General features: G+C 38.1%; 1 protein-coding gene across 1 annotated transcript in view; it reads left to right on the forward strand.

Moving 5' to 3' along the window:
• LOC104150271 (fibrillin-2) overlaps nt 1–26,454 on the forward strand; it is a 181,816-nt gene that overhangs the window by 74,672 nt on the left and 80,690 nt on the right. The window contains exons 12-19 of the mRNA XM_068928296.1: nt 2,470–2,589; nt 3,116–3,241; nt 3,870–3,992; nt 5,044–5,166; nt 11,677–11,829; nt 12,708–12,761; nt 16,240–16,365; nt 19,421–19,546. Of these exons, the coding sequence (XP_068784397.1) occupies nt 2,470–2,589; nt 3,116–3,241; nt 3,870–3,992; nt 5,044–5,166; nt 11,677–11,829; nt 12,708–12,761; nt 16,240–16,365; nt 19,421–19,546 (951 nt within the window). The remainder of the gene's footprint in view (nt 1–2,469; nt 2,590–3,115; nt 3,242–3,869; nt 3,993–5,043; nt 5,167–11,676; nt 11,830–12,707; nt 12,762–16,239; nt 16,366–19,420; nt 19,547–26,454) is intronic.

Consider the following 26,454-nt stretch of genomic DNA (forward strand, 5'->3'; position numbering starts at 1 on the left):
CTATTTCTAGCATGCACGGATTTTCTTTAACAGTTTAAGCAAGTTGAAGCCCATATCCCTATCCTAAAAAAGTCATAAATGTCATCCTCTGTAGGAAAACTAAACAGAATTGAGGAGTGATATATCTATTATTTATAAGTTCCCTCTGTCCTCCCTTATATTAAAGCAAGATAAATGTATAGTAGAAGTCACTCGGATTGAGACATTTGACAAAACGTTCATGGAAAAATGTGATTTAGAGTTTTCACTACTGTTAGTAGATCTACAGTTGAGGACTTTGTTCTGCAGGAATTATGTGTGATTCTCCTCGGCTCCCTATACTGCCTGAGCACTGAGCCAAAATACCCACTCTAGTGCTCATGAGAACAGAGCTTCTCAATGGCTGGGAACGGCAGAGAAGTGTGAGAGCAAGAAGCTACTTATCAAATACGTACAGTCTCCTGCAGTATAAAGAGTAGTAAGGCTTACTCAACTATATGCAGGTAGCTAAGATGAAAAACAGATACAATTACTGCTTTCTTCATTGAATTTAACACTCTGCATTTCTCTTTTCTTTATCTTGCTTCATTCTTGTGGTTTTACTGGAGTGCTGTTATCAGCTGCCAATGCAAATGTGAATGAGCCGAATAGGTTTTTGTATGAGAGGAGGTATTTGATCCATTTTGCTTGCCTTTATTCATCTAACTGTTTACCCAAAAAGGTCTGATTGTATCTAGGCACCAGTAGTGCTGTAAGTCAGCTCACTAAATCATTGATTTGGATAACCCTAGATCTCTTTGACGTGTATATAAATGCTGTTAGTTTTGACTGTGTATGCATTCACACGTTAAATCCTGTGAAGTGTACGGACTTGTTTATGCTTTAGTTGGAACAAAACAAACCTTTTGCCATTACCTTTTGCCATTTTTAGATTCAAGTCATCCATGGTATAACACTTTCAGTACACATTTATTTAACGGATAAATAAATCTGCTTATAGGTGTAATTTCTCATTCTATCCAATTATTTTGAAGATCTAACGAAATAAACTTTCAAACTAGACTTGGTGAGGGTTGGATACAAATGATCAGCAAAGCTATTCCAGGGAAAAACTATCCTTTGGTTTTCCTGAATTGCTGAGGACTTACACCGCAGAACGCACGGTAAATTTGTCGTTGCTGAGAACTGATCAGGAGTGGCCTGACTTAGACCTTGCTTCCTGTGTCAGCTTGTCAGTAGATGATTTCCAAGAACCCACACAAATCAGCATCAGCTTTGTGATATTAAAGCCCGCGTAAACGAAGAGACTAGACCATTTTGGACCTAAACATGAAATGGAGGGCCTAGTCAGGGGAAAAGGTCAAGTTGGCAAAGGTGAGTGGTAGAGAAAGTACAGGAATATGTATGGGGGGTTTCATCCAGGGATCCATTCAGTTTGTAATCTGTGAGTGTATCTGTAATAGAGAAGCTGCTCAGGCTGTCCTGTGGTAGCTGCAGGACAGACTGCTGAGCAGGCAGTCCTCCCTGCCAGAACAGAGGGCTGCATTTACTCTGCTCCCAGAGAGGCTGTTAGGATTAAGGAAGGCAGGGAACAGGGACCTCCAAGAGTTTTACAGATGGGTTTAGGGGAATATAATTGGAAGTAACAATCGGTGTTATTTTAGGGTTGAGAATAGCCATACCAGGCCAAAGTAACAGCTGACTCATTGCAAGCCAGTGGGGATCCAATCTGGGAAAGGTTCTTGAAAGGAGTAAAGATTTCAGAGCTGTATGTCAAATGGATGAAATTTCTGAGCAGTTACATAAGATTTACAGTGGTTAAAGTGTGTCTGGCTGCACCCAAATACTAAAACCATTTGGAAAGCAGAATAAGGTACGTTATTGGGAAAAGCCAGATTAAATCTGGCACCACTCAAGTGCAGAGGCTGGGGTTGAGGATGCAATGGGGCATAAATAATTGAGATGTGTTGTACAAACTGTGGTCTCATTAAGAATCCCTCCTGCTGGTTTGTGGCCCCTCCTCACTTTTCTACAATAAACTCACAATTTAATAGTTTTTTATTATTATTATTTTTAAGTGATCCCTGTTTTTAAATGCCACATTTTTATTGTATTGGTATTATTCCAAAGACGAATGATCGATCATTCAGCTAAATGAATATTGTGTTGACTAAAGAATTGTTCACTTCTACTAGGTAACTGTCAGATTTCATGCTTCAAAATCCTCACAGGTGTTTTTTCTTCTGTCCTTCAAGATAGATATAAATGATGCAGTAGCATTTCATTTCTTCAAACTATGGCTGCTTATTTATATTAAGAACAACTGCATGCTAATAGGAAAGTCGTGACTTTGCACCAAGAGCAAGTTTTAAGATTTAGCATTTGAATGTTAATTATAGTCTCTCTCAATTGAAAATTCCAGTTGAAAATGGAAAAAAAAAATGTTGCATACATTGTGAAGTTTCTAATGTTCTTCTCTGTTGCCAACAGATGTTGATGAATGCACATCAAACCCATGCTCTAATGGAGACTGTGTCAACACACCTGGTTCCTATTACTGCAAATGCCACGCAGGTTTCCAGAGAACTCCTACCAAGCAAGCTTGCATTGGTAAGAAAATTTACTTCATGTCTACTGACTTTACTAATGTTCTGACGTTTTATGTCAGACTCTGTTGGAATGCAAAAATAGTCAGTAATGTTATTTCAGTAAATCCTAAGAGTTATATTAATGAAGTTCTAATTCTGGGCTACCATGCATTTGTTTTGTTGATAAAATAGTCATTTAATTTGTTGTCTCTGACTTTCATTCCGTTCTGGAATATCTGTTACTCTTAAGGCCAGCATGTTCCAGCTGGGAGTTCTACAAAGAAATAAGGAAAAATATATATATATATTATATATATATATATATACATACATATATGTGTGTGTCGCACAAGTCTAAAATAATATTTATTATATCTCTTATGGAATAAGAATGATTTCTTCCCATCTTTGGAAAGTTTTTTCTAAGTAATGTTTAGATAATGTGCCTGCATTTTTCAAAGCAGTAATTGTTACTATATGGATTTTTATCTTATCAATGGTAATTATCTAATTATGTAATTTCTTTTTTTTTTTTTTTTTAAACTTAGATATAGATGAGTGCATCCAGAATGGTGTTCTTTGTAAAAATGGTCGGTGTGTAAACACTGATGGAAGTTTCCAGTGTATTTGCAATGCTGGCTTTGAACTAACTACAGATGGAAAAAATTGTGTGGGTAAGAATTCTTCTTAATGCTGGCAGAGACTAGCTTTGTGATTCTAGGGACTGTACTTCATAGTGCTTTTGATCATTAAGGATTACATTTAGTGAAATAAGATCTGGCATGAGGTGAACTTACAGCCTCTGCAGTCCAGCAGACACTCTACGGAACTTCGTGATTCCAAAGATAACTTGAAGTGATTTCTGTTTCTGAAGCTACATCTCTCATCAAGAGACCTAGGTGATGACCCAGTCCCAGGAACAGCATTTTCCCCAACGCTTCATAGCAGGTGTTTCGTTTGCTGCTGAAGAAATTCATGCTTTTGATTTTGTCTGTATTACGTCACAGAAGCTTCCTAGATAAACAACCTGTTGCAACAAGTTCTGAAATCCTTCACGTGATTGAAGCTTTTTATCTTTTCAGCTAAGGAAGAAAAATACACCTGATTCTTCCATACCCAGTCTGCTGAAGTATGCACAGTAATTCTGACTGAGATGGGTGAAAAATCTTGCTGCTTTGTCTGTAGACTGAGAGCTTGTCAAATACTTGAGTGACTAGAAATTAGTCTTCAGATGAGAGGATCTTTGCCACGTCTTTCCAGAGTATGTATTTATACTGTGTCATGTTCTGTGTCTTTTTGCAGACCATGATGAGTGTACCACTACCAACATGTGTTTAAACGGGATGTGCATAAACGAGGATGGGAGTTTTAAATGCATCTGCAAACCAGGATTTGTTCTGGCTCCAAATGGGCGTTATTGTACCGGTATGTAGAATTGTGGGGTAACACATTAAGGCAATCTTGATTGAAACCAGCTTTTCCTGTCCATTCATTCATGCAAGAATGGCAATCTTTTGTCATATGGATTTAATCATACTAATACCTTGCTAAGTTATTACAGTAGATGTCTTAAACTGCATAAAAATAGGTCTTTGAATTCCAGGAAGAAATAACTGAATTATTTAATAGTGGTGTGAGAGCAGCAATAGATGATAAGTTAGCTTTTGAAGCATCTTGGAGTCATTGTAGCTGCAGCAAAATCTGAATGCCCTTCATGAAATGGTAAAGCGAGCAGCAATATGGGAGGTTGAAAAGGTTTGAAAGATATTACGTTGATAAGCATGCACAAATACTTTTTCCGTGTCACTATTCTGGCAGTCCAGAGCCTTTAATATTTAAGACAATATATCTGCCATACAGTATTACAAACTTTTTAAAGTGAGGTCATTAAAATGTTGCGTTAAACATTTTAAGAGTGGAGTCTGATTTTGCTTCAATTAAACGGGCCTAGTAGAAGATACCTATTGCTGCCACTGTAAGTAGGTTTGGGCTTGAATCATTTCTAATAGGTGCAAAATAATCTAAATACATTAGCTTTTTGCTTTAAAGTTGAACAATTTATATTAATTGTGAGTATCTTAATGGGCAGTCACTTAGATGAACATTGACCATTGAAAAGATCTTTGAAATGAACATTTACCATTGTAAAGTTAAGCTGTAATTAATGCTTCCTTAACCAGACTTTAAAGCAAAGTTGTAGTATCATGAGATGGAGGAACACAAGGGAGAAGATTTATCACTTATTTTGCTTATTGTGGAGTATGAAATACCTCTCCACTCCATACAGGTTTCCTGAAAACTGTTTAAATGCACAGTTGGAAGTTTGATTAGTTTAATTTTAAGCTGAAAATTCATTAGAAACAAAACAGTGATACATTAATGATTCCTCAGGTATCACAAAGATATCAGGTAATGCTTTAAAAACATAGGCGTAAAAGCTGCAAATAGATTTTTGAATTATGTTTCTACCTGACAGATATTGATGAATGCCAGACATCAGGAATTTGCATGAATGGTCATTGCATAAATACTGAAGGATCCTTTCGGTGTGAATGTCCACCTGGCCTGGCGGTTGGAGTTGATGGTCGTGTGTGTGTAGGTAAGGGAGATTGTTTTCTCGTTGAAAAGCAAGTGTTGTCAAATGAAAGAAAGAATCAGGTTGTCAAATGAAGAAAACGCATTAAATGGCATCCTTTTCATTTATGCTAACATCAGTTCTAGAATTAAAAGGATTAATCAAAGAGGAACTGTTCTCCCGTCAAACTGATGTGTTTGGCTTTTTTTCTGTCACATTTTTTGTTGGTGTACATATGTGTGTGTGTGCATGTGTGTACATATATATATATATGTTTATGCATACATACATACGCGTATTCACTTCTGCATCATCCACTCCAAATCACTAAAGCAAGTACATCCTTTGGTTGAGACACTGATGTTTTTGCACTCTCTTTTTTTTAATGTGAAAACGTTATTCTTTCTGTACCATAGTGTTCAAAACTCTAGAAGGAAAAATAGTAAAAACTAGATAGTCTTGTATCTGTGAACTCAAATATCATTTTTAATAGCTATTAGAAAATCTTACATTATGCTGTACTTTAAACTCAATGTTAAAAGGCAAGAAGCTTAAATCTTTCTGTGAAATTAGACTGGCACCTCCTCTTGCTTACCTATTTTTTCTATAAATTAAACTTTACAATATGTAGCTTCACTCTTCCTGACGTTTCTCTTTGAGAGAATTGTTTTCTGAGGCACTTCCTCGCTAGTCTACTGATAAATAACCTTTTGTCACAGAATCTGAGCTGCAGCCTCTTACCCCCTCACGTATTACTAGCTGACAATTAACAGGTTCTTCACCCAGCTCTCATCAGGAGTGTTTGCAAGGCATAGCATACCTTTTGTGCTAGAACGCCCCCAGGAAAAATGGAGTGTTTTCAAACTGATGAAGAATAAAGACAGCTGGAGGGCAAGAGGTATTCAATCCATTATTTTGTGCTGATTGCTGTGGATGAGGGTACAGGGGGATGTATGCGTTAAAAACATCTTGAGAACAATGGGACTGTATGCGCTATGGAATGTGATACTGCAGAGTTTTTAAACTGACTCTGACTTATCCACAGGGTATTCCATCTTCCCCTTCTCCTGCATATCAGAAGATCATATCTGCTGTATCTCTTAAGCTTCTTCTCTCTCCGCTTATGAACCTATCTGTTATCTCCACTTTTTGGTGGCCCGAGGCTGGGTCCGTAAATAAGCATGGTGTGCTGCTGTTCAGTTTCAGCAGAGGAACGTGCTTGGAATGGGGCAGCCTTGAACGGAGGGTGCACCTCTAGCAGCAGCACAGCACGTTAGCTTCTCTTTCGGTACTGACCTTGTGTGCTGGATACTCCTGGTAACTAGGCTGTAATTGGGGCTGGTATTGGATCAGACCAGCTGGATATGTCACGGTGTCCAACAGGTTCTTTGAGCAGTAAAGAAGTCCCATGCACCACTGCAAGTGAGCAAACAGCTTGCCTAGCTGTGCGGTAGTCAGATGCGTTAACCAGGTATATGATTGTAACTGCAAAGGTATGAGACTTAGCACATATGTCCTACCTGTGTCTAGATCGAGGAAAGTCATACTTCATCCTAATATTTGGACATTATCTTACAACGAAGGGATTCAGGATACTGTATCCTTGTGTTACTGTATCATTCTGTTTAAAATAAAAACTTAACTTCTGCAGAAGTTCATCAATTAAAATCTAGTACAGAAGTACCTGTGTAAGCTGACCTTCTCTGTTTTCAGTTCAGTTTAATAAACACACTATTAAAGCTTTAACTTGGGGCTTAAGAAAAAAAAGTTATAGCCAAACACCTTTATGGACCCTCAACTGTAACCCAAATATCCGATATTCTTTTTGGTGTTTTAAATAAATGTGTGTTTTTCAGTAAGCAAAACTGTGCTAAAGGTTGAACCAACAAAAACAGGATTACATTCTCAGATGTAGTAGCCACTTTGAAATTTTTTTTTTCCTGATTTATTAAATGTTTGGAGAATAGTAGTGAAAAGTCATACACGATGCGAAAGGCCTTGGTGTACTGTTTTTAATGGAGAAATTTCACTGCTTAATGGCACAGCAGCAAAACCAAGTGAGTACAAGCTGTTCAGCACCTTTTGTGGTCCAAATTGGCCTAATCTTCACCTCTGTCAGTGATGCTGCTGAAAAGAGTCAATTCAGTGCTCCGTTTTCTGTGTTCCCATTTGCCTATTGCTTCCACACTTGTAGCTGCTAAGGACTTCACTAGTTTGCCATCAGCTGTGAAGAGGATTTTTATTTGAAAATGTTCAACTCCACATGTCACATAGCTTTAAGATTTACCATAAATTCGTACATTTTCAATAGGAAATATCCTCAATATGGCAAAAATCATGAGGCAGAATCATGATTTATTTGGAAAATTAACTTTAAAAAGATGATGTAATTATTCCAGGCATAAAGTAACATAGGAGATTTCAAATATTGCATAACAAAAATGTTCTCATATATGATCTTCAGAACACGATTTCAGAGCCAATCTGCTGTTCAGAATTCTTTTTTATATATGCTGTGTTAGCTACAGGAATTCTCTGTCTGGCTATTTTGTTTCATATATTGCATGAGCTAAGTAATATTTTTCAGACGCTCTCCTGCTAGAAATGTCTGTAGTCTGAAAGTTAATAAGTTACATGGGGCTTCATTTTAATAGTGTTCCCACAAATGTGCTAGGCAATTAGCAAAAATATAAAATCAAAGCACCTTACAGTCCAATTCTGTCACTCTCACTTTCAACAGTATTTTATTTCGTGAATAGTGCCATTGATTCTGGTGGGACTATTCATAGAATAAATTGCTTTTTTATTTAACATTAATAAGTATGGCAAAATCAGCCACAAGATGTTATACAAGCTTGGAAAAAATATATACAGCAAAGGGGAACGTATACAGCTTGGAAAAGGCCAGTTAGATGAATGCTTAGAGCCAAACCAGCATTTGCAGACATTTCAGGTTTGCCTATACTTCTGTCTGCAGCTTCACGCTCAGATACTTCAGCTGTGTGCTAGTGTGCTTGTGTGTATCATCTCAGACCTTCAACTCCGCTATTGCTGTAGCTCTGTACAGGGTTGTTTGTTCTCTATTGAGGTATTTTTAGTTACAAATTAATCTGCAGTTCTCATCTCTGCTCAGAGCCATAGCCATAGCCATCCAGGACAAAATAGCTGAGTCTTCTGCTACTATGATTATTTTGCAGAACTGTGCCCTAAAGGGCTGTCATGATCATTGCACGATTTCACCTTCTAAAGCATCTTGAAGGATGCAGTGGCTCTCATTGAGTGTGGGTCAACCACTCCACAGCCTTATAGACCTTGGGCACGAATACTATGCTGACAGAGTTGCTCATGCTGAAGTACTACAGCACAAAATTTAAGAGTCTAGAAATGCATGACCAGAGGATGCTCTAGGAAACAGTGGAGTAAAGCCCAGAAATGGTCATGCTGCTGCACCAGCACCAATGCTAAATCCTGGCCCAGGGCATAAATAAGATCTCCAGCATTCTGAAATTGGTAGACTAGGGCTGATCAAACCATATACGGAGAGTAGCCCAGGTCTGTCAGTGCATGCTCAGAACCATCAAGATAAAGGGAACCTGAGCGTGGCCAAGGTGCCTTCAGTAACTTAGCCATGGACTGAGCAATGGCTGTCCTTCTCATCCTTGGTATCAGCAGAGGGAGCACAGCCCATGGAGGACTTTCGTGCTGTCCTGCTCGGAGGACAGGACAGCACATCCTGGACGTGGTCCAGGTTCTGGGGAACCGTTTTTCATCCTGCACGGGCTTTGTGAATCACTGCCATTCATAACATGGCTGTCACTGTGATAATAGCAAGGCTGTAGAGGAGACTTGTGGCTATGGCCCTTTCTATAGGTCTACTTGATGGGTCGTTGGACGCACGCTGGAGCACATGAGTTGGCAGAGAGGTCTAGATGGGGATTTATCAGGGCTCATGGGGTTGAAGATACCCTTCCAATGTTAATTCAGTTACACCATCCAATGTTGTTTGATGCTGGAATAACAGCAATGCCTGATCTGGGCTTTTACTTCTGGAAGATGTGGGTTTTGTGCTCTTTTGTGGTTGTAGCTCTTCAACGTGAGCAAATCCATAATTTCTGATCAAGATCTGTAAGGGCATGCAGTGGTTGACCTCTTCACGATGAAAGCTACTGCGACACTTCAAAATGCCTTAGAAGGCTAAATTGCGAAGATCACAAATAGGCCTGTTCTGCACGCTCTGAAAACAGTGCGCTGCAGCACAGAGGGGAGCCAGACAGTCTCTGCTTCTCTTCATCATAACCAAATCCTTTCCTGCCCCTGCCTTCCTCCACCCCACAATAAATCACTTCATTTTCTGCCACTGGTCTGCGTATTCTTTTTCTGTAATTAGTTAGGCGACTCTACCCGAATTCCCTACACTTCTTCTAATAAACATTTTATAGGAAAAGCACTTGCTGCCTTCTTGTATTCAGTACAGCTGTAGCTTCCCCCAGCATCTTTAACGGCCTTCTTTCATGCTTTCCACTCTTTTCTTTCCTGGCAGTTTCCTGTGGTGCCACTTGCATTCCTTCTCCGCTCTCTCCCAAGCATGTAGATGGGGGGGATGTCCTCTCTTCTGTGAGAGGCCAGTGAGCCAAGCCCTTTTGCTCATGGCAGAGTGGCACCTGGACTCTCTAGAGGTGGAGCGGAAAGGGTGTGGTACAACTAATGATTTTGCAGGGTACTTGAACATGCGTTTCTTGTGCAAATATAATTGATTGTTGTCAAGCATAAAAATCTTTTCCTGCTGTCAAGTGAAAGCAAATTGCATTGGCTTCTCAAAAGCTCTTGGCAAGAGACGATCCTTGAAATCTGGGCCCCATTTAACCGTGCTCCAGAACTGTCTGTTCCATGGGAGACCAAATGCAAGAGAAAATAATTTATATGCAGGCTATTCCATTTTATAGGAGCCAGTTTATAGCGGTCAAAGAGCAGGCAGAACACGTAAGGAATTGCCAGTTCTTTTTGGGATTGGCACAGGATATTCCTCCACTGTAATAAGGTTTTTCATGCAACCTATGCTTGTTGTTTTGGGGCCAGCTTTAAGTAGGCATCTAGCTGGATTGTGTCAGAGCCCTCTCGGTTTAAGTGCACCCAGGCTCGTGTTCAGGCCACAGTGCGTAGTAGTTTTACTGGGAGATGGATAGGGATCATGAAGACGAGCCATGTTTTGGCCTGGTCCTCAGAGATACCTGAAACACAGGGTATTTCTGTAGTTCTCACAAGTGCCTGTAGAAGTATAGGGACTAAAATTAAGGCTGTTTGCCTCTGCTGTATCCTCCAGTTTGCAAATACAATTTTAGATGGAGTGTCAACTCATGTGCTTGTTAAAAGAAGTCCAGTATTGTTCTGTGAACAAAAATGCAACGGGCATCTAACCCCGGAATGACCAAAGAGGGGGGGAGCACCTAGAAAGCGTCTCAGAGAGATTCTTGTAAGTCTTAGGGTAACTATAGTGCAGCAGCAGATGGTGATAACCTGTAAAGGTAAGGCTAAAGGCCTGCCCTTGGAGGAGGCATCATACTGCTACTTGGTGGTGAAGCTAGCCAAATTGATTTACCCGACCAAATTAACTGCCAGACTGGCAATATGCACATGGTAAAGAGAGTCTCCCAGCTGTGGGTCTGTGCTGTTTTTTATGGCATTGTTTCCTTTGTGTGAGAGCATGAGTGTGTATGAGTGGTGGTGTGTTCTGGCCATCATTTGCAATCCTTTCTCAAAAGGTGGCGCTGTAATTGCCACAGTGACTTTTTCTGTGACAAAATCTCTTGAAATTTCTCATACCCAAATTAGTGCTGCTCTCCCCACTCCACTTGGTCACGGGTGAGAATTACTGAATTACTGTTGCTGGGCAGGTGGCGGGACTTCTTTGATATCCTACCCCTAATGCAATATTAGTGCCAGATTATCTTTAACTCTGTTAGGACTAACAATCTCACATAAATGCTGGTCTCAAGAGCCTCTTAAAATTGTGTTTCTTTTCACAATCTATGCATGTAGTAAGAGACTATAGTCCTGCCTTTGGAAATAGACAACATTCCAGATTACCAGCACCTGGGATAGGTGCTGGTAGGGATTTATCCTATGCGAAGAAGCATTTTAGAAGTAATTAAGAGATCTGTGTGTCCAAGTTATGATTGCAGTACTTTCTAAAGGGAATACAGAGTCATGTTATGGTGGTACAAGCTATTCTTTGTTTCTTATTGATATACATATTGATGGATTTACAAAGCTGTTCTAGAGTGGTGGGTCATCTCTGGTGGGTCCCAGGGATGCTCTTAAGTTTGCCCACAATCTCCTAGTTTAGGTGGAGCGTTCCAAGAGCTAACCTGTGTGAGAACTGGCCTCGAGGATGCCATCGGAATTGTTGTAGCAGAAGAGCGCAGATGTAGCTAATGCTGAACAGGATTTTGCTTTCTAGCTCCCATTGGAATAGTATGCATTAATTTCACTCAGAGCCTAAGGACATAAATTATTTCTTTGCTTGCCCTTTCTTAGATACTCATATGCGCAGCACATGCTATGGAGGCATCAAAAAAGGAGCATGTGTCCGTCCTTTCCCTGGTGCTGTGACAAAGTCTGAATGTTGCTGTGCCAATCCTGACTATGGTTTTGGGGAGCCGTGTCACCCCTGTCCTGCCAAAAACTCAGGTAAAATGTCACATTTCTTCAAATAAAACAGTGAGCATAGCTTAAAAAAAGCCACAGCTCGTTTATTTAGTGCGTTTAAGAGAAATGGAAGGTGTACTTAATGAAACAGTAACTTCTTTCTGGAAATAATTTCTCATTAAAAAAAAAAAAATCTCTATGATATTTGATGTTGAGCGTTTATTTATTTTTGTATATTGTAACATTTGAGGTGAAACAAGTTCCAGAGCTGGCTGGAGTGTGACAAAAGTTAAGGTGAAAGTACACGAGTATGATCTGGTTGAAGCTGGGTCCGTGACTTAAGTGTTGACTCTAAGTAATTAGTACAGATTCAGTGGCAATCCTTACTGATTCTCTGTAAGATATCTGTAGATTTCTTAGTCAAATCAGTTCAGTTTAAAAGCGCAGACCATGTTCACTTTAGAAGTCTGTGTTTTGTTTTATAAGAATCAGTTGTCTAAACGAACCTAGGGATCAATTTTAAAAAATTACTTGAAAATAGAACTCAGATAGTAGTTCTATTCAGTGTCGCTTTCTGCGATTGTAGAAGCTACTTTGAATAAGTGAAGTAGAATTGGTATTAGGGTTGAAAACAATAACTGGAGACAATGCTGTCAAGACTAGAATGGAATTACTCTAGTGTTTCATTCTTACAATCAAATTTCATTTTTGTGTATATGTGGAACTTCAGGATGGAATGGTACTAGATATATAGCTATATTATCTACAAGTAGTTACCTATTTCATGTGAATGTTGGCATTTCATTAGTTACATTGTGTAAAAATTATTTTAGGAAAAAAATAGGTGGATTTGGCTTAGGACAAACACTGCAAATGACATGTTTTCTTTTTTTCCTACGACTCTTGCTTTAACTGAGTAGCTGAATTCCATGGCCTGTGTAGCAGCGGAATAGGTATTACCGTGGATGGACGAGGTATGTAGCGTGTTTTCTTTTAGTGTATATGAGTCAAGGTTTTTTTTTTTTTTTTAAAGTGAGAATTAAAATTTTCTGTAAGATAAAGGACTAACTTTTTCCTTTTCCCTTAAGATTAGTATGTTGCTTTTAATATTTTCATTTCATCTTAAAATAAAATAATTAAATGGTATCATATGAGATATTTATATTTATAAGAATATTAAATATAATATAAATATTATATTAAATATATTATATTACATATAATTATAATAATACATTTATTACATATAATTATATATAGTTGTATTATTATAATATTATATCAAATATAATATATATATTAATATATATATTTATAAATATATATGTATATTTATATTTATAAATATAAATTCATATAAGGAAGGGCTAAAATTAATTCTCTTCAACCTTTCATTTTGTTGGGACTCCATAAAGAAAATAATGTCACGTCCATTTTAAACGTTTGACCCATTATGTTTATTTAGAATAGATCTTCTTTATTTTGAGACTGACAGAAGTCACTTATGTTGCAGCTATTTTTCTGTCAGCTGGGATAATAATAGAGCAGCTTTCCACTCCGTACCCAGTGTTCAGTACGTGGACCCTTTCCACTGAGGGATCATTTCTCTGGTGAACTGGAGTTGGAAGGGAGCTTAACAATAATACTAGTAATAAAAAAAAAAAAAACACTCCTAAAAAAGCCCAGAAAGTGATTTTAGTAATTAGTATTTAGTAGTAATTGTACTTAATACGACTGTAGTACTGGGAACTGTGAAGTACCAACTCCTTTTTCTAGCTGCACAGAAAGCAGTTTTTGCAAATACTAGCTGAGCCAGGTCTGAAGTAGTGGACTGCGCATGCAGCAGTTGCCAAATAAGGGGAACGGGTTGAAGAAGGAATGATGACACACGGTGTTACGATTTATTGCTAATTAGTTTTCTGATGAGTTAATAAAGTTGCATCTAAATTAAAGTGCATACTATATTTTTGTGTGCATTTAGGGTGTATAGCTTTTTTTTAACGCAGTTGTTCTTATCCACACTAATATTAAGGCTGCTGTTCAGTCCAGTAGGAACTGAATGAGACCCTCTGGTACTATATTTAGTAAGAGCCTATGTAATTTTTAAAAATAGCTCTGTAACCAAAGAAATTCTGTTTCTGTTCAGTATTGCAAGTGCATAGGCATAGTTTTATCTTTTTTATGAGCTCGTTCTTTAATGTCTTGCCAAGCTTATAAGTAATTTGAAGTGCGGAGAGTTTGTAAATTCTCTCCGCTTTGTTTCAAAGCGTTATACAGGGTCCACTAGATTCTTTTGGAGAGTCTCTAAATCTCATGGAGAACTCATGGCAGTATGCCATAATATTGTTGTACCAACAGTGTCTGACTGTGACACTTCATTTGCATGAAGTCTGACAGGGAGGTTATACATTCTATTGGGTACCTCAAAAATATAATTCCTCACTAAGAACATAAAAATCAGTTTTTGTCTCCACAAAGCACATGATGAAGACTATGATTTCCCTTGGGTTCATGTCTAAACTTTTTTTAGGTTTCTAAAGGAAAGTAGTATTTTTTGTGGGTCTTGCACAGCAACCTTGCAGAGGCTTTTCTTCCAGCTGCTCCTACCTCTATTTATGCCCAGGGACCTTGTTTGTTAATTCCCTTTCCTAGAGGAGAGGAATAATGATCCCACATCAGATGTCTAATAATAATTCTGTTGTTTTTCTCATACTTTGTGATTATCGAGGATGAGTGAGAATACACTTTGTCAATGGAGATCTTGTCATAGACTTGTTAATTTAACTGCAGGCCGAGTCACCAGATCCCTGCTCCTCTCCTTCAGCTGGAGACTAACAAGCCCAACACCTTCATGTCTTCACATGAGAGGAATCTGGACATAGATAAGGGTACAGATCTCGCTCTCTGCTTCAATATAAAAAGTGAAGAGAAGGACTGGACCTTCTCAAAGCATTGAAGTGATGAGGAGAGACAGTGTCGTGAAATTGCCTGGTTTGTCCCCAAGATACAAACAAGTCTTGTAAACTACAGAAAACTTTGTGCTCAAAGGAAAGCTTACAGCTGAAAATATTACGCTAATTTATATATTCTTATGAGTTTTTCAGATGTCTCATTCCTTTTGAGCTTAATCCAGAGATAGCATGATTTTTTCCAAATATGTGTCTGAGTACGTGTAAATCATAGGGAAGATCCAGATCTAAACTGCGCCATGATTAAAGAGGACCATGATTAAGTCCTTTATAAAGAAGTTGAGCAGAACAAGTGTAAAATAAGTGTTTTATGAAGTCAAAACTAGGCCATCCCCCCTTCTGTTGTTTCCAGTGTTTGTGAAGGGAACTGTTTAAAGCAATGGGCCTACCATACTGGAAAAAATAACTTAATATTGAAAACCCTCTTTTCCTCGTAGGCAAAAGAATATTAAGAATAGCATGTTCCTGTTCTTATAGTTCATATGTATATTGTGGAATTTCCCGACTATAACAGAAGTTCTATGAGAGACTCAAAATTTAGGGAATATATCTCATTCATCACCCTATTTGGTCCATCCAAGACAAATTTCAAATTTCCAGTGCTATAATTTCTATAATACTGGACTGAAGATTTTGTGGTATTGACTTATGCATCACCAAATATTTGTATCGCCTAATACATTCTGTCTTCTTACCTAGACCATTAAACATGGGCACTGGGTGCAAAACTAGATATTTTGCATGCTCATTTTCTTGCACACACACAGTCTCCTATAGGTTTAGGTCGAAAGGATGTCTGGAGATCATCCAAACCAACCGCCTGCTCAGAGCAGGGCTTACTTCAAAGTTCAGTCAGGTTTCTCAAGGTCTTGTCCCGCTGAATTGGGAAAATCTTCAAGGATGGAGTTCCCACAGCCTCTTCAGGCAACCTACTCAAGTGCTTAACCACTCTCGTGGGGAAGATTTTATTTTCCTATGTCCAGATAGAATTTCCCCTGCTGTAACTCCTAATTTGTCTCTTGTCCTGTCATTGTGTACCTCGAAGAAGAATCCCGCTCCATCTTCGCTGTGACCACCTGTTCAATATCAGAGAACTGCTGTTACATCTCCCTCTAGTCTCCTTTGCTGGCTAAACAAGGCCACTTCCCTCAGTCTCTTCTCACATATCATGTGCTCCAGCCCCCTAATCATCCTAGCGATCTGGACCCTCTCCAATCTGTTGGTATCTGTCTTGGATTGAGTGGCCCAAAATTGGACACGTTATTCTAGATGTGGCCTCACTAGTGTCAAGTAGAGAGGCGTAGTCACTTCCCTCAACCTTCTGGCTATACCACTACTATAACTTTGTTCTGAATGGCAGTCCTGACCTTCGACATGTCGGATGCTCCACCCAATTTGTCCACATCTATTGCAGGATCAGACTTTTCATACCTTTTGATATATGGTTATTTATTCTTTTGTCTTCTATATCGTATTAATACAGATATTAATGAGTGTGCATTGGATCCTGACATTTGCTCCAATGGAATTTGTGAAAACTTACGTGGTAGCTATCGTTGTAACTGTAACAGTGGCTACGAACCTGATCCTTCTGGAAGGAACTGTGTGGGTAAGTTGCTTGAATAGTTTACTGTTGTCGAATAGCTCATCACTACGTTCATGCTAATTTGAATGGGTAGAACTTTAGGTTGCAAGGAAGACATCTGCTTCTTATAGCTACAATGAAAATGCACAAGATCTTTGATGAAACTACTTTTCTCAATTATTGTATAGCCAATATTTTCACTGCTGTATCTCCCTGTTACTTTGCTTTTAGTTACTGTTTGTCTGGGAAAAGTAGGCAGGAGATATCACTACAAGTTAGAAATTGATTTTCTTATATGCATGGATGTGTTTGGTTCATTTTAATGCATACTAACTGTTAGGAGCTCCTAAAGTGTGTCTCTTTCAGAGGTGGATGATGATTTGCCAAGATCTGAAGGTCACAACTTAGCATAAAAAAAAATGTAGCAGGTGGCTACTGTTACCATAATTAATGACAGCTGGTGGCCCATTGCACAATCTCTGCAGACGGCGCTAATTCAGAATGTCTCCATGTTCCTTGAATATGGTGGAATGGATTGATGCGTGCCGACTCCTGTAATTCCCAAATGTTTCAGCTTGTGAAGAAAGCAATAACCCACTCTTAGAATTGTGTCACAAGTCGTATCTGAACATTGGTCTCAAGGGTAGCAACTACTCTTTTTATTCCTCGTAGTGCTCTCAGGTCACCAACATATAGAGCAATTAAGAGCCTTTAAACTATCAAGTTGTTTACAGTTTGGGTTGGATCCATACCAGACTTCATTATAATATCTAGATAAGTTTTCTGTAAGTATTCAGGAATACCTAGCATAAGATGCATATGTTATACATTTCACTCTTTTTATAATTAACTTTATTATTCACCTGTTTTATATCATATGTGAAACTCAGTGTTTTATTTCACTTGGGAATTCTTGTATCAAAACAATGAGCGTGTTATACCATAGGCACATTGTACAGTAATATAGTTTATAGAATCAATGTAGTTTTTAACAGAAAACTGAAGTTATGAATGTATTTGTATAAGTAACTAATAGAAATATATCCAAACCCATTAGAAAGTCTTAAGTATCATCCTACCATCTGACCTGTTTATTTCTGGTAATTATTGCTCTTGACACTTGAAGGTTTACTGACTTACCATTGGTCTTTGTGGTCAACAAAACCACACCATTCTTGGTAGGGAGAACCTGGGCTATTAATTGTGGTATAATTTTAATACCGACATTCCTCCCTCATGATGCAGAGAAAACTTAAAGTAATAGAAATATTTCTTTTCATCTGCTTGACTAAAGGAATTTTATAGCTAGTTACTTTCTAAAGGCCCTAAATATGACCTTCTGGCAGGAAATGCGCTCCTGCAGAAAACTATCGGTGGTTTTTTAAAATAGTTGGCATAATATTCCCTTTTCAGATTGCTTTTTATGGCATGGGATTTTATTTATCTAGTTACACTTGGGATTATGTAAGTGACAGTATAGGTCTATTTAATCATATAACTAGAAATACATCATACTGATTGTGAGGTTGCGTTTATTCCTAGATATGAGAATTTTACTCAAAAGAGTTTAATTGTTACCACTCAGATAAAAATACCTTAATTGTTTTGAAAACAAGCATTGAAAAAATGTCTTGTTCATTTTAATAGTGTTTAGGGGTAGAGGGCTGAAATATTTTAATTAAAGATATAGGTTAAGAGCTGCTAAGGAATAAAATCACTCAAACAAAATGCAGATAATATTGTTGTCACTTTGTGTTTTTGGGGCATCAACTACATCATTCTATGTTCTCATCATTCTATGCACATCACAACAGATTACAGTCCAAATCTAAAGCTTAACTGCAACACGTAAAGGATTAGTATCTTTGTAACGCCGTTCGTTTGAGTCAAAGAATTGCATGACAGCAAGCTGAAAATAAACATTAATCTATTATTTTTCAAAACATCAAATCCCAAATCTGTTCTCCTTTGTTTACTTATAATTAGGCGATGTCAGAGTAAGGACAGCTCAGTTGAGAAGAGCTCCATTACAACTACCAAACTTAAGTTTCAGAGTTGTTGTCTGTGGAAATTTAGACTTTATTGTCTGAATCTTAAAAGAATTTATAAACATAACTTGAAAAATATAGCAGGGTTGGTAAACTGTTCTCACACCAAAGCCTTCAAATTGTAATAATTCTCCTTTTTTTGTTTTTGTTTATTTTTAAACTTAAACTCTCCCTAAAAAAAAAACTACTTTGGAGGGAACAATTTCAGGTGTGATTTCATTCTGGGCGATCAAGCAGTTAAAAGATAGGAGGTGCTGTGAAGCAGGATAAAACATCGTTATCCTGTCAGTATTCTTCTATAGGCCTGTTTACGATATGCGGTAGGAATCAAAGGAATGTCACTTAAAATCATGATTTTATATTTTTGTTTTTCTTTTTAAAAAAACAACATGACAATGAAGAACGGTATTGGAAGCTTTCTGTTACCAAAATTTGCAGCTAGTCTGTAAGAATTTCATGGAGTGGTGTTAATTTCTGGGTTTTTCCTGTTCAGTCTGCTTGATATCCTAGTCTTACTCATTCCTCTTTTAAGTATAATATACCTCTGGAGGGTAGGTATATGTGTGTGCTCTTGAGATGTCTACGGTAGGTGGAGTATGTAGTTTAGATTTTAGCACAGATATATTTCCTTTGTGGATAATGAAACCCCTTTTTGCACAGAAGACAGGATCAGAGCAGTAATCTAATGCATCGTGATTTGAAAACAAACGAAAAACAAACAAACGTTAAACACGTTGCTGGTTTCAAAACAAATAGACCTGAGTGAAATAGTCTTACTGATACAGTCATATCATTAACAAAGATCCCAAATTTAAAATAGAATTTTTGGTAATAACAACAATGAATTTGAAGTGGATTAGTCTTTTAAAACTAAGAATTGGCATTTTTTCTTTTCTTGTTCAGCTACTACTGCAGAAAATAATATCTGGCAACATAATGGTTGCTACTGAAAGCAACAGGGGCTTCTTGGGGAGGAGAAGGCATCTCAGGGCGTTCGCTTGCACTGATATGTCCTACTGCTGTTTTTCCAGACATTGATGAATGTTCAGTGAACGGACTGCTGTGTGATAATGGGCTCTGTCGAAACACCCCTGGAAGTTACAGCTGCACTTGTCCAAAGGGTTATGTGTTCAGCACTGAGACAGACACATGTGAAGGTGAGAAATTTGTGAGTTGCAACTTGCAAGAGCGACTTTATTGTTCATTATGTAAGATTAAAATTAAATGATCGAGAAAGGTTCGGGGTGATGACAAAAGCCAGAGGAGAAGACTGGGCTAAAATATAGCACAAGTCATTGCATTCCTCTTGTGGATTTCTCTGTAATGTTTTTTTTAGAAGTTGAGTCTTGACATTGAATTTCTAACCAAGTAATGAGTCCATTGTGATTTTGTTCCAGGATATGTAAGTCTCAATATTATTATGGTAAGAAAGTTTCCATAGTCAGTAGTCTTGTGCTGAGTGAATGATCTGGAAGTTATAATTCTTAGTTTTTGGAATACCTTCCAGATTTGTCTGGAGCAGCAGAAGACATTGCTATCCCCAGCTGCTGGTTATTACTGATCAGCCAGAAGTTATTGCTGTGCAGCTAAATAAACAGAATTGAAAGTGGAAACACTCCTTAAACCATTCTTGCTGTGTAAGATCAGTCAGGTTAATGTAAGCCATCTTCATTAGCAGCATATGCTGAACGAGCTAACTTTGCACTGAAGCAGGTGAGGAATGCTCATGTGTTCTTCGCCAGTTTTCAGCAGAGGAGTGGAAGCAAACAACATGGGGGCAATAGTGTTTTGAATGTCTCCAACTGTTTGGAAAGTGAACATGTGTTTACACTCAAAACATCTCATGAAATGGTTTGAATTCTGGCAGGATCAAATCATTCACCTCTTCACCCCTTCCTTTCAAGAGAAATTATGTCCCTTTATATTTTAGAGCGCGTGTGTTTCAGAGGCCACTTTTAAAAGTTAAAATGTCTTCTCTCCTTATATGTTGAAGATTACAGACTAGTAGCCCTTTCTCAGGGCTTTTCTTATGTCATACCCCATGGATTTGTAGTGTTCTTTTTGCTAGGTTATCTCAGTGCCTAGTGTCTGTGCACAGTGCTCAGATGAAATTCATTCTTCAGAGTGTGTCTGCAGGTTTGCAGCTGAGAAGATGACTTACTGTGCAGGTATTTTAAGCAGTCTTCTGGATAAGAAACTGGAATAAAATTACCAAGGGGAATTTTAATTATCCACATGAGCAGGCCATCAACTTCAAACATGACACTGACCGAAAGATAAATATACGAGATGGCAAAATGCAAACACCTAAGCCCAAATCATAGAAATAATAGTGCATCCAGTTCTGAGAAGATGAACAAGTAAATTTGTATTTTAGTAGTGGTGAAGAGGCTTAAAAGAAGGATTTGACCAAAAAAAATGTGTGGTTTCGTGATCACATTACGCCACCAGGGCATCAGGAAAAAAGTGATCTTCTGGCCCATTGCGCTGTGTTTTCCCTTGGACTAGCACAGATGCTTGGATCATGATGTAGTGAACCCATTTGGGGAGCCCATTATTTTATTTTAGCGGGGCGGGGGGGAGGTGGATGGGGATGAGCGTGAGGAAGGGTTATTCTGGAGTGGAAATGAATTCACTAGTTTATCTGAATGACTGGTTCACTGAGGAATGGGGGGTGACTTTAGATGGCATTGCTACCTGAAAATGACTGTAAAGCCATAGCACTCTCCCCCCCATTTTTTTTTTTTACAGCTAGGATAAAATAGAATTTACAGGAAAGTATACAGGAAGAGAAGACATTAGTAGAAGTCTCAATAGCATCTCCACTCTTAATGGTGTCTTAGATCATTTTTCTAAGGAACGTGACCACTTTTATGTTTTATCTAAGTGAATCGGGTACGTTCCCAATATTACTGGTTTACTTATCATTTTGTGAAAATATGGTTAGTGAACCGGTACGATGTGTTTAGACTAACACAGTACAGAGCTTGTGACAGTCAGCTAGTAAAACAGGTACTGCAGTTTTTCACAACTGGAGCAGACCTGAACTGAAAGTAGAAAATACACACAAAACCTTTAAGTGGGTTGTTCTGTAAATTTAAATATATTCTGTCATGAAAGAGTAGTTACTGGGATGGTCACTCACGCTCATAGATAAGGCTGTTCAGATTTTTGTTTGGGATTGTTTTGGAGATTTTAATTAAAGCATTTAGTCTCTTGTTTTCTTTTTTACCTAGAAATGTTCACGTTTTTCAGATGTTCATAAAAGAACACGTGTCTGTACATGTTTGCAATATTTGTACTGTGGCTAGTGCAAAAACTAATGAAATAATATTAGTTAGTATTCCAGAAGATGCTAGAACAGTATAGCTCTGACCTTGCCTTGTCTCCCTTTCATGGTGGTCATCAGGTTTAATTTGTTACTGAAAAGGAGGACACTTTGCTGTCTCCTTCATAGAGCAACAGTTGTGCTTTTCTGAGCTGCGTTTCTGAATCCCATATGTCTGCTGAACACCGAGTGATGATAGCATGATAGGACATGAATGCTGCAGTAATAGTTAAAATAATAATATTGTGTTTTGTTAAGGTTAAGAAAAATCTGTTTTCTTGTTTGGAAAAAAAAACTGATCATTAAAATTTCAGAGTTGTTAAGAATATTTTCTTTCTAGACGTTAATATTTAAATGTAATCACCGTAAAATACTTTTTGTTTTTTGCCTTTCTACAACAGAATCTGAAGGATTTTCCGTTTCTTTAGGTGTTGCTATGTATATTAACTTACATACATGGATTATGAAGGTTCTGTCATCTCCATCTTGAATAGAGCAGTTGGATTGAAATGCAGATTTAGCTGACCAGGCAAAAAAAAAAAAAAAAAAAAAAAAAAAGATTCAGGAATGGCTTGGCATAAAATTGTCTATAAAAACTATAAAATTTATTGCACTTTTTCTAAAGTTGAGTGGCTTGGCAGTTTGAGGAATAAATTCATCTCTTTCCATCCAAATTCTGTTTTCAAAGAAACACTAAGTAATTCAGTTTGGAGTTGCAAACTTACTAGTTGTAAAAAATTGCTCTAGACAGTAGCTTTGTGTGGTGTTCTGAAATTATTCTAATGTGTATTACTCCCCAGTATATTTTTAATTAATATTACTGTCATCAGTAACTGCGAAGAAACAACAAAACCCTTTGGTGTTCTCATTTATAGTTCAACTGAAAATTTTTATCAGTTCATTGCCGGGGTTCAGGGGGGAGTTGTTAGAGCCTTCAGAGTCTGTGAAAGTCGAAATTTTTACAACAAGCTCTGTGGTTTAGATTGTGTTTCCAGTGACATAACTAGTTAAACGTAAACCAGATGTGCTTTGAAGTTTATTTCCAGGAATGTACAGTGGACTGTTTCAATTTTTGTTTCTATGGCATTTATAACGTACACTCGCTTTACTTTAGAAAAAATGTGTTTTTAAGAAAAAACTCTGGTAAATATTTTCATATATACTGGCTTTTCATTTTGAATATAAAGCAGTACTTAAAATCAGTTTATTTTCTTGCTCACTGTTGTTAAAATTCGCATTTAATATTGTTATAAGAGGATGTTTGGAAAGATTTTTTGGAGTTTGTTTACGCTGTGCATATGATACTCCTTTGCCCTGATTCAGCTGTTGTTCATCCTTAATTTTTTTTTTTTTCCTGAATGGGTGTTTTTCAGAGGTGTTTTTTTTTTTTTTTTTTTTTTTTTTTTTTTAGACTAAGATAGTGCCAAAGCATGTCAAATGCAGAAGGTAATAAACTATTTTTTCAGGGTTAGGGGCCTGGAGTATAATCACACAGTCCTTTTAGAAACAACCATACTGATTCAAGAAGTTAATGCCTCCAGATGTGCATATCCCAATCCTCAGTGAAAGCTGTCCTTGTTTCTTATCTGTAGAAAGAGATCGGAGGAGCATTCCTTCGTCTGTGTCAGGGCAAAGTGAAATGAGGAAGAGTATGGTTCTGTGATACAGCTTCCCCCTTTCCCGTTCTTGACTATATGCTTCTGCTGTTCTCATCCTGGAAAATGCAAAGTGAATATTCTTCTGTAGGATCTGTGAAGGGTTGGCACCAGCACTAGGGCAGGGGTGGAATGGAAACTGGGAGAAAAAGGAGGAGGAAGGGGCGTGAGGGAAATGTCCCTGGTGGACAGGAGCAACCTTATTGGGTGACTCAGCTGTATTGTCAAAGAGCGTATTCAGTTAGCTAAAGTTTAGACTAAGTTGTCTGACTTGTCTTGAAATGGAAGTTCTCCTAGTCTAGAAAGCAGAAGGGTCAGATCTCACTACAGTGTATGTACAGTGTTCTATTCTTCCCTATTTTTGCTGGAAGCTCAATTTGAGTCTTTTTTCTTCCTTTTATTTGCCTTTTGCCAGAGAATGAAAAGTGTATGTAGCCCATGAAATCAGGAGATCGGCTTCTCTTCATAGGGTGTTGTAGTTTAGATGGTTTGGTCCCTCTGTCTCCATATATGCACTTCTCAGTAGTCTCAGTTTTGAGGACACTGACTTCCAGCTGTGGGATCGTAGTGAATGGTGGGAAGAAAGATTTAAATTATTCTACATAGAGTTATAGAAGGATATTTGACTGTGCCCTGAAGTATTTTTTGTTAGGTTTGGGTTTCTTGCTAGCTCTGAAAACCCAAAATACAGAATGTGTTTTACTAGAAGAAAATTGCGGTTGTAAACTTAGCGAAAGGATCAGGGAGAATTAAGAGTAGGCATAATAGTCTAAAATATTTTACATTTGTAAGTACAAAGTATTTTAAGTTTTATGCACTTTCGATATTCTGAATATGATTGAAGTGATGTTTGGGATAGTCGTAGCTATCTGCTTGCATAATACTTTGTCTTGCACATTGATTGTGTACACGCACGTGTGTCTTGTAGGGCTACCAGTTAAAATCATGTGACAGTTTCTGTGAAAATCTCTTACTTTCAGTTTTAAATATCTTTGCTGGACTTTAACCATTTGCCCTGTGAAAAAACATTTTGTTCATTTCCAAGAATGGGTGGCTAGTAAGAAAATGTTTTGTGTATTTAAAAATGTGTAAAACTGTGACCTTTTCTTTAAAAAGCTGCAGCTCCTCTGTGCTGTTGCAGCTTAAAATTTCTCAGGGTAGTTTTTATGTCAGGATGATGCCTCTTTATTCATCTGAAAATCTGCTCATATTCGGCCGAGTTGTAAGTCTGAGTTGACACGTGCTCAGTAGAGACTCCCTGAGCCCCAAAGATTCTGTGCCAGTGATCATGTCTGGTTGAGCAAGGGAATTCCCCTGTAGTTGCCCCTTGGCTGAAAGTAGAAATCCTGTTTTCCTCTGTGTTGTAAATGGATCCTCTGATGGACTAAGATTGCGCAGAGGTAGAAGCTGATAATACGACGGGTGAAAAGTTGGACTGAAGAAGAAGAGGTAGTAATAGGGCAAGTTGGCTGACCTATGGTTGCAAATAGTTTAAGATGATCTAAACTGATGGCGCTGCAACCATCTCCTCATGTGATTCACATGGAGCTTGTTCAAGAACCTATACTTACCAAAAAAAATCCTTTAAAAAATAATTGGTTTTCAACCGGTTTGGTTTAGTTAACCGAACTGATCTGCTGTGGGATCAAATGAGTACTAATAACCAGTGTGAGGAAGTGGCAGGTGTGTGCATCTGGACTGACAGGCAGTTAGAATTAAAGGGAAGGAAGATGGACCATGGTAACACTTAGTCTGGCTTAAGTTATTGTAGAGTTTCTCATCTTGATGCAAGGAGTCAGAGGAGAAAATCAAGAAAGATATTTTTGGGGAAGAAACGTATTAATGTGCTGGACTTCATCTTTTGCAGAAGCTGTGAAGTGTGCAGGTAGAAGAGACTGGCCATTATTTTTCTGTGCTGGAGTGTAGGTGTTGAAGGTAGACTTCACCATGGCCAAATGCTGAAGTCTATGGCTATGACTATGATAACTGAGGAAAGCAAGGAAAGCTATTGGCTGAATCATACTGTACATAAAAGCAGCAGTACAGGCTCTGATCAAAAATCCCTTGTGTTCCAGTGTTAAGTATAACAGCAGAGCAAGCATACAATATTATTTTCTGCAAATACTTTTTGAATTTCCAACAGTCTGCGGTTCAGGGACTTCCTAAACCAGAAATAGGATCTTTGCATTTAGGAAACCTCAGTGGATTTCTCTTCCATGAGCTTGTCCAGACTACTATTGACTCATGCAAGGTTTTAGCATTCTAGAGCAAGGATTTTGAGTTTCACTACCTGTTATGTGAAGAACCATTTCTTTAGTTGTTTTGCCAGCAGTGCGCTTCATCTGATGTCCCTTTGTTGTATCGTAAGAGACGGTGAACATTTGATGCCTTTGATAGGGAGAAGCTATATATAGTCTTAATGTAGTTCACCTGCCCTTTTCATTTTTTGTCTCATTTTTTAAAGCTAGTCAAACTACTGAAAGCAAGATGGCAGATGGACGTGAAGAAAAAAATGTATCGTTCTCCAAAATCATTTCTATACTGAGAATTATTCGACATATAGTACATACTTGAGATGACTTCTGTGCCTCAGTGTGATCTATTTCTAACTGTGGGAACAAGATATATGATTTCTCTGTAAAAGCAGCACAGAATACTCTCCATTACCAGGTATTGCTGGCTAGGGAAAGACAGGCTAGGAAGGCAGGGTGCACACCCTGGATTATAAAACTTTGGGTGATATAAGTGCATAATGTATTTATGGGGAGGAGAAGGGATGAAGAGCAGAGAAACATTGGCAAGCTCTCTAGAGGGCCAGCTCAGGCAGACAGGGACTTAATTTACTGAGGCTTAGAGCAGGCTCTGCCAGAAGTCAGATGGCTTTTGTGCATCTGCCTGAACACATCCGTGCTGTGCTTCTCAGTGCATCGAGTTAGTACGTGAGCAGTGCCAGACCTGTTCTGGCCCTGTACAGCCATATTCAGTGCAGCACTTGACTTAGTAAGCTAACGTTGGCTGTGGTGGGCAAGGACTGAACCTGAGGTAATATGACCAACTGTCTAAGCAGGCTGTTTGCAGGGAA

The sequence above is a fragment of the Struthio camelus genome, chromosome Z, assembly GCF_040807025.1.
Source record: "Struthio camelus isolate bStrCam1 chromosome Z, bStrCam1.hap1, whole genome shotgun sequence".
Taxonomy (NCBI): domain Eukaryota; kingdom Metazoa; phylum Chordata; class Aves; order Struthioniformes; family Struthionidae; genus Struthio; species Struthio camelus.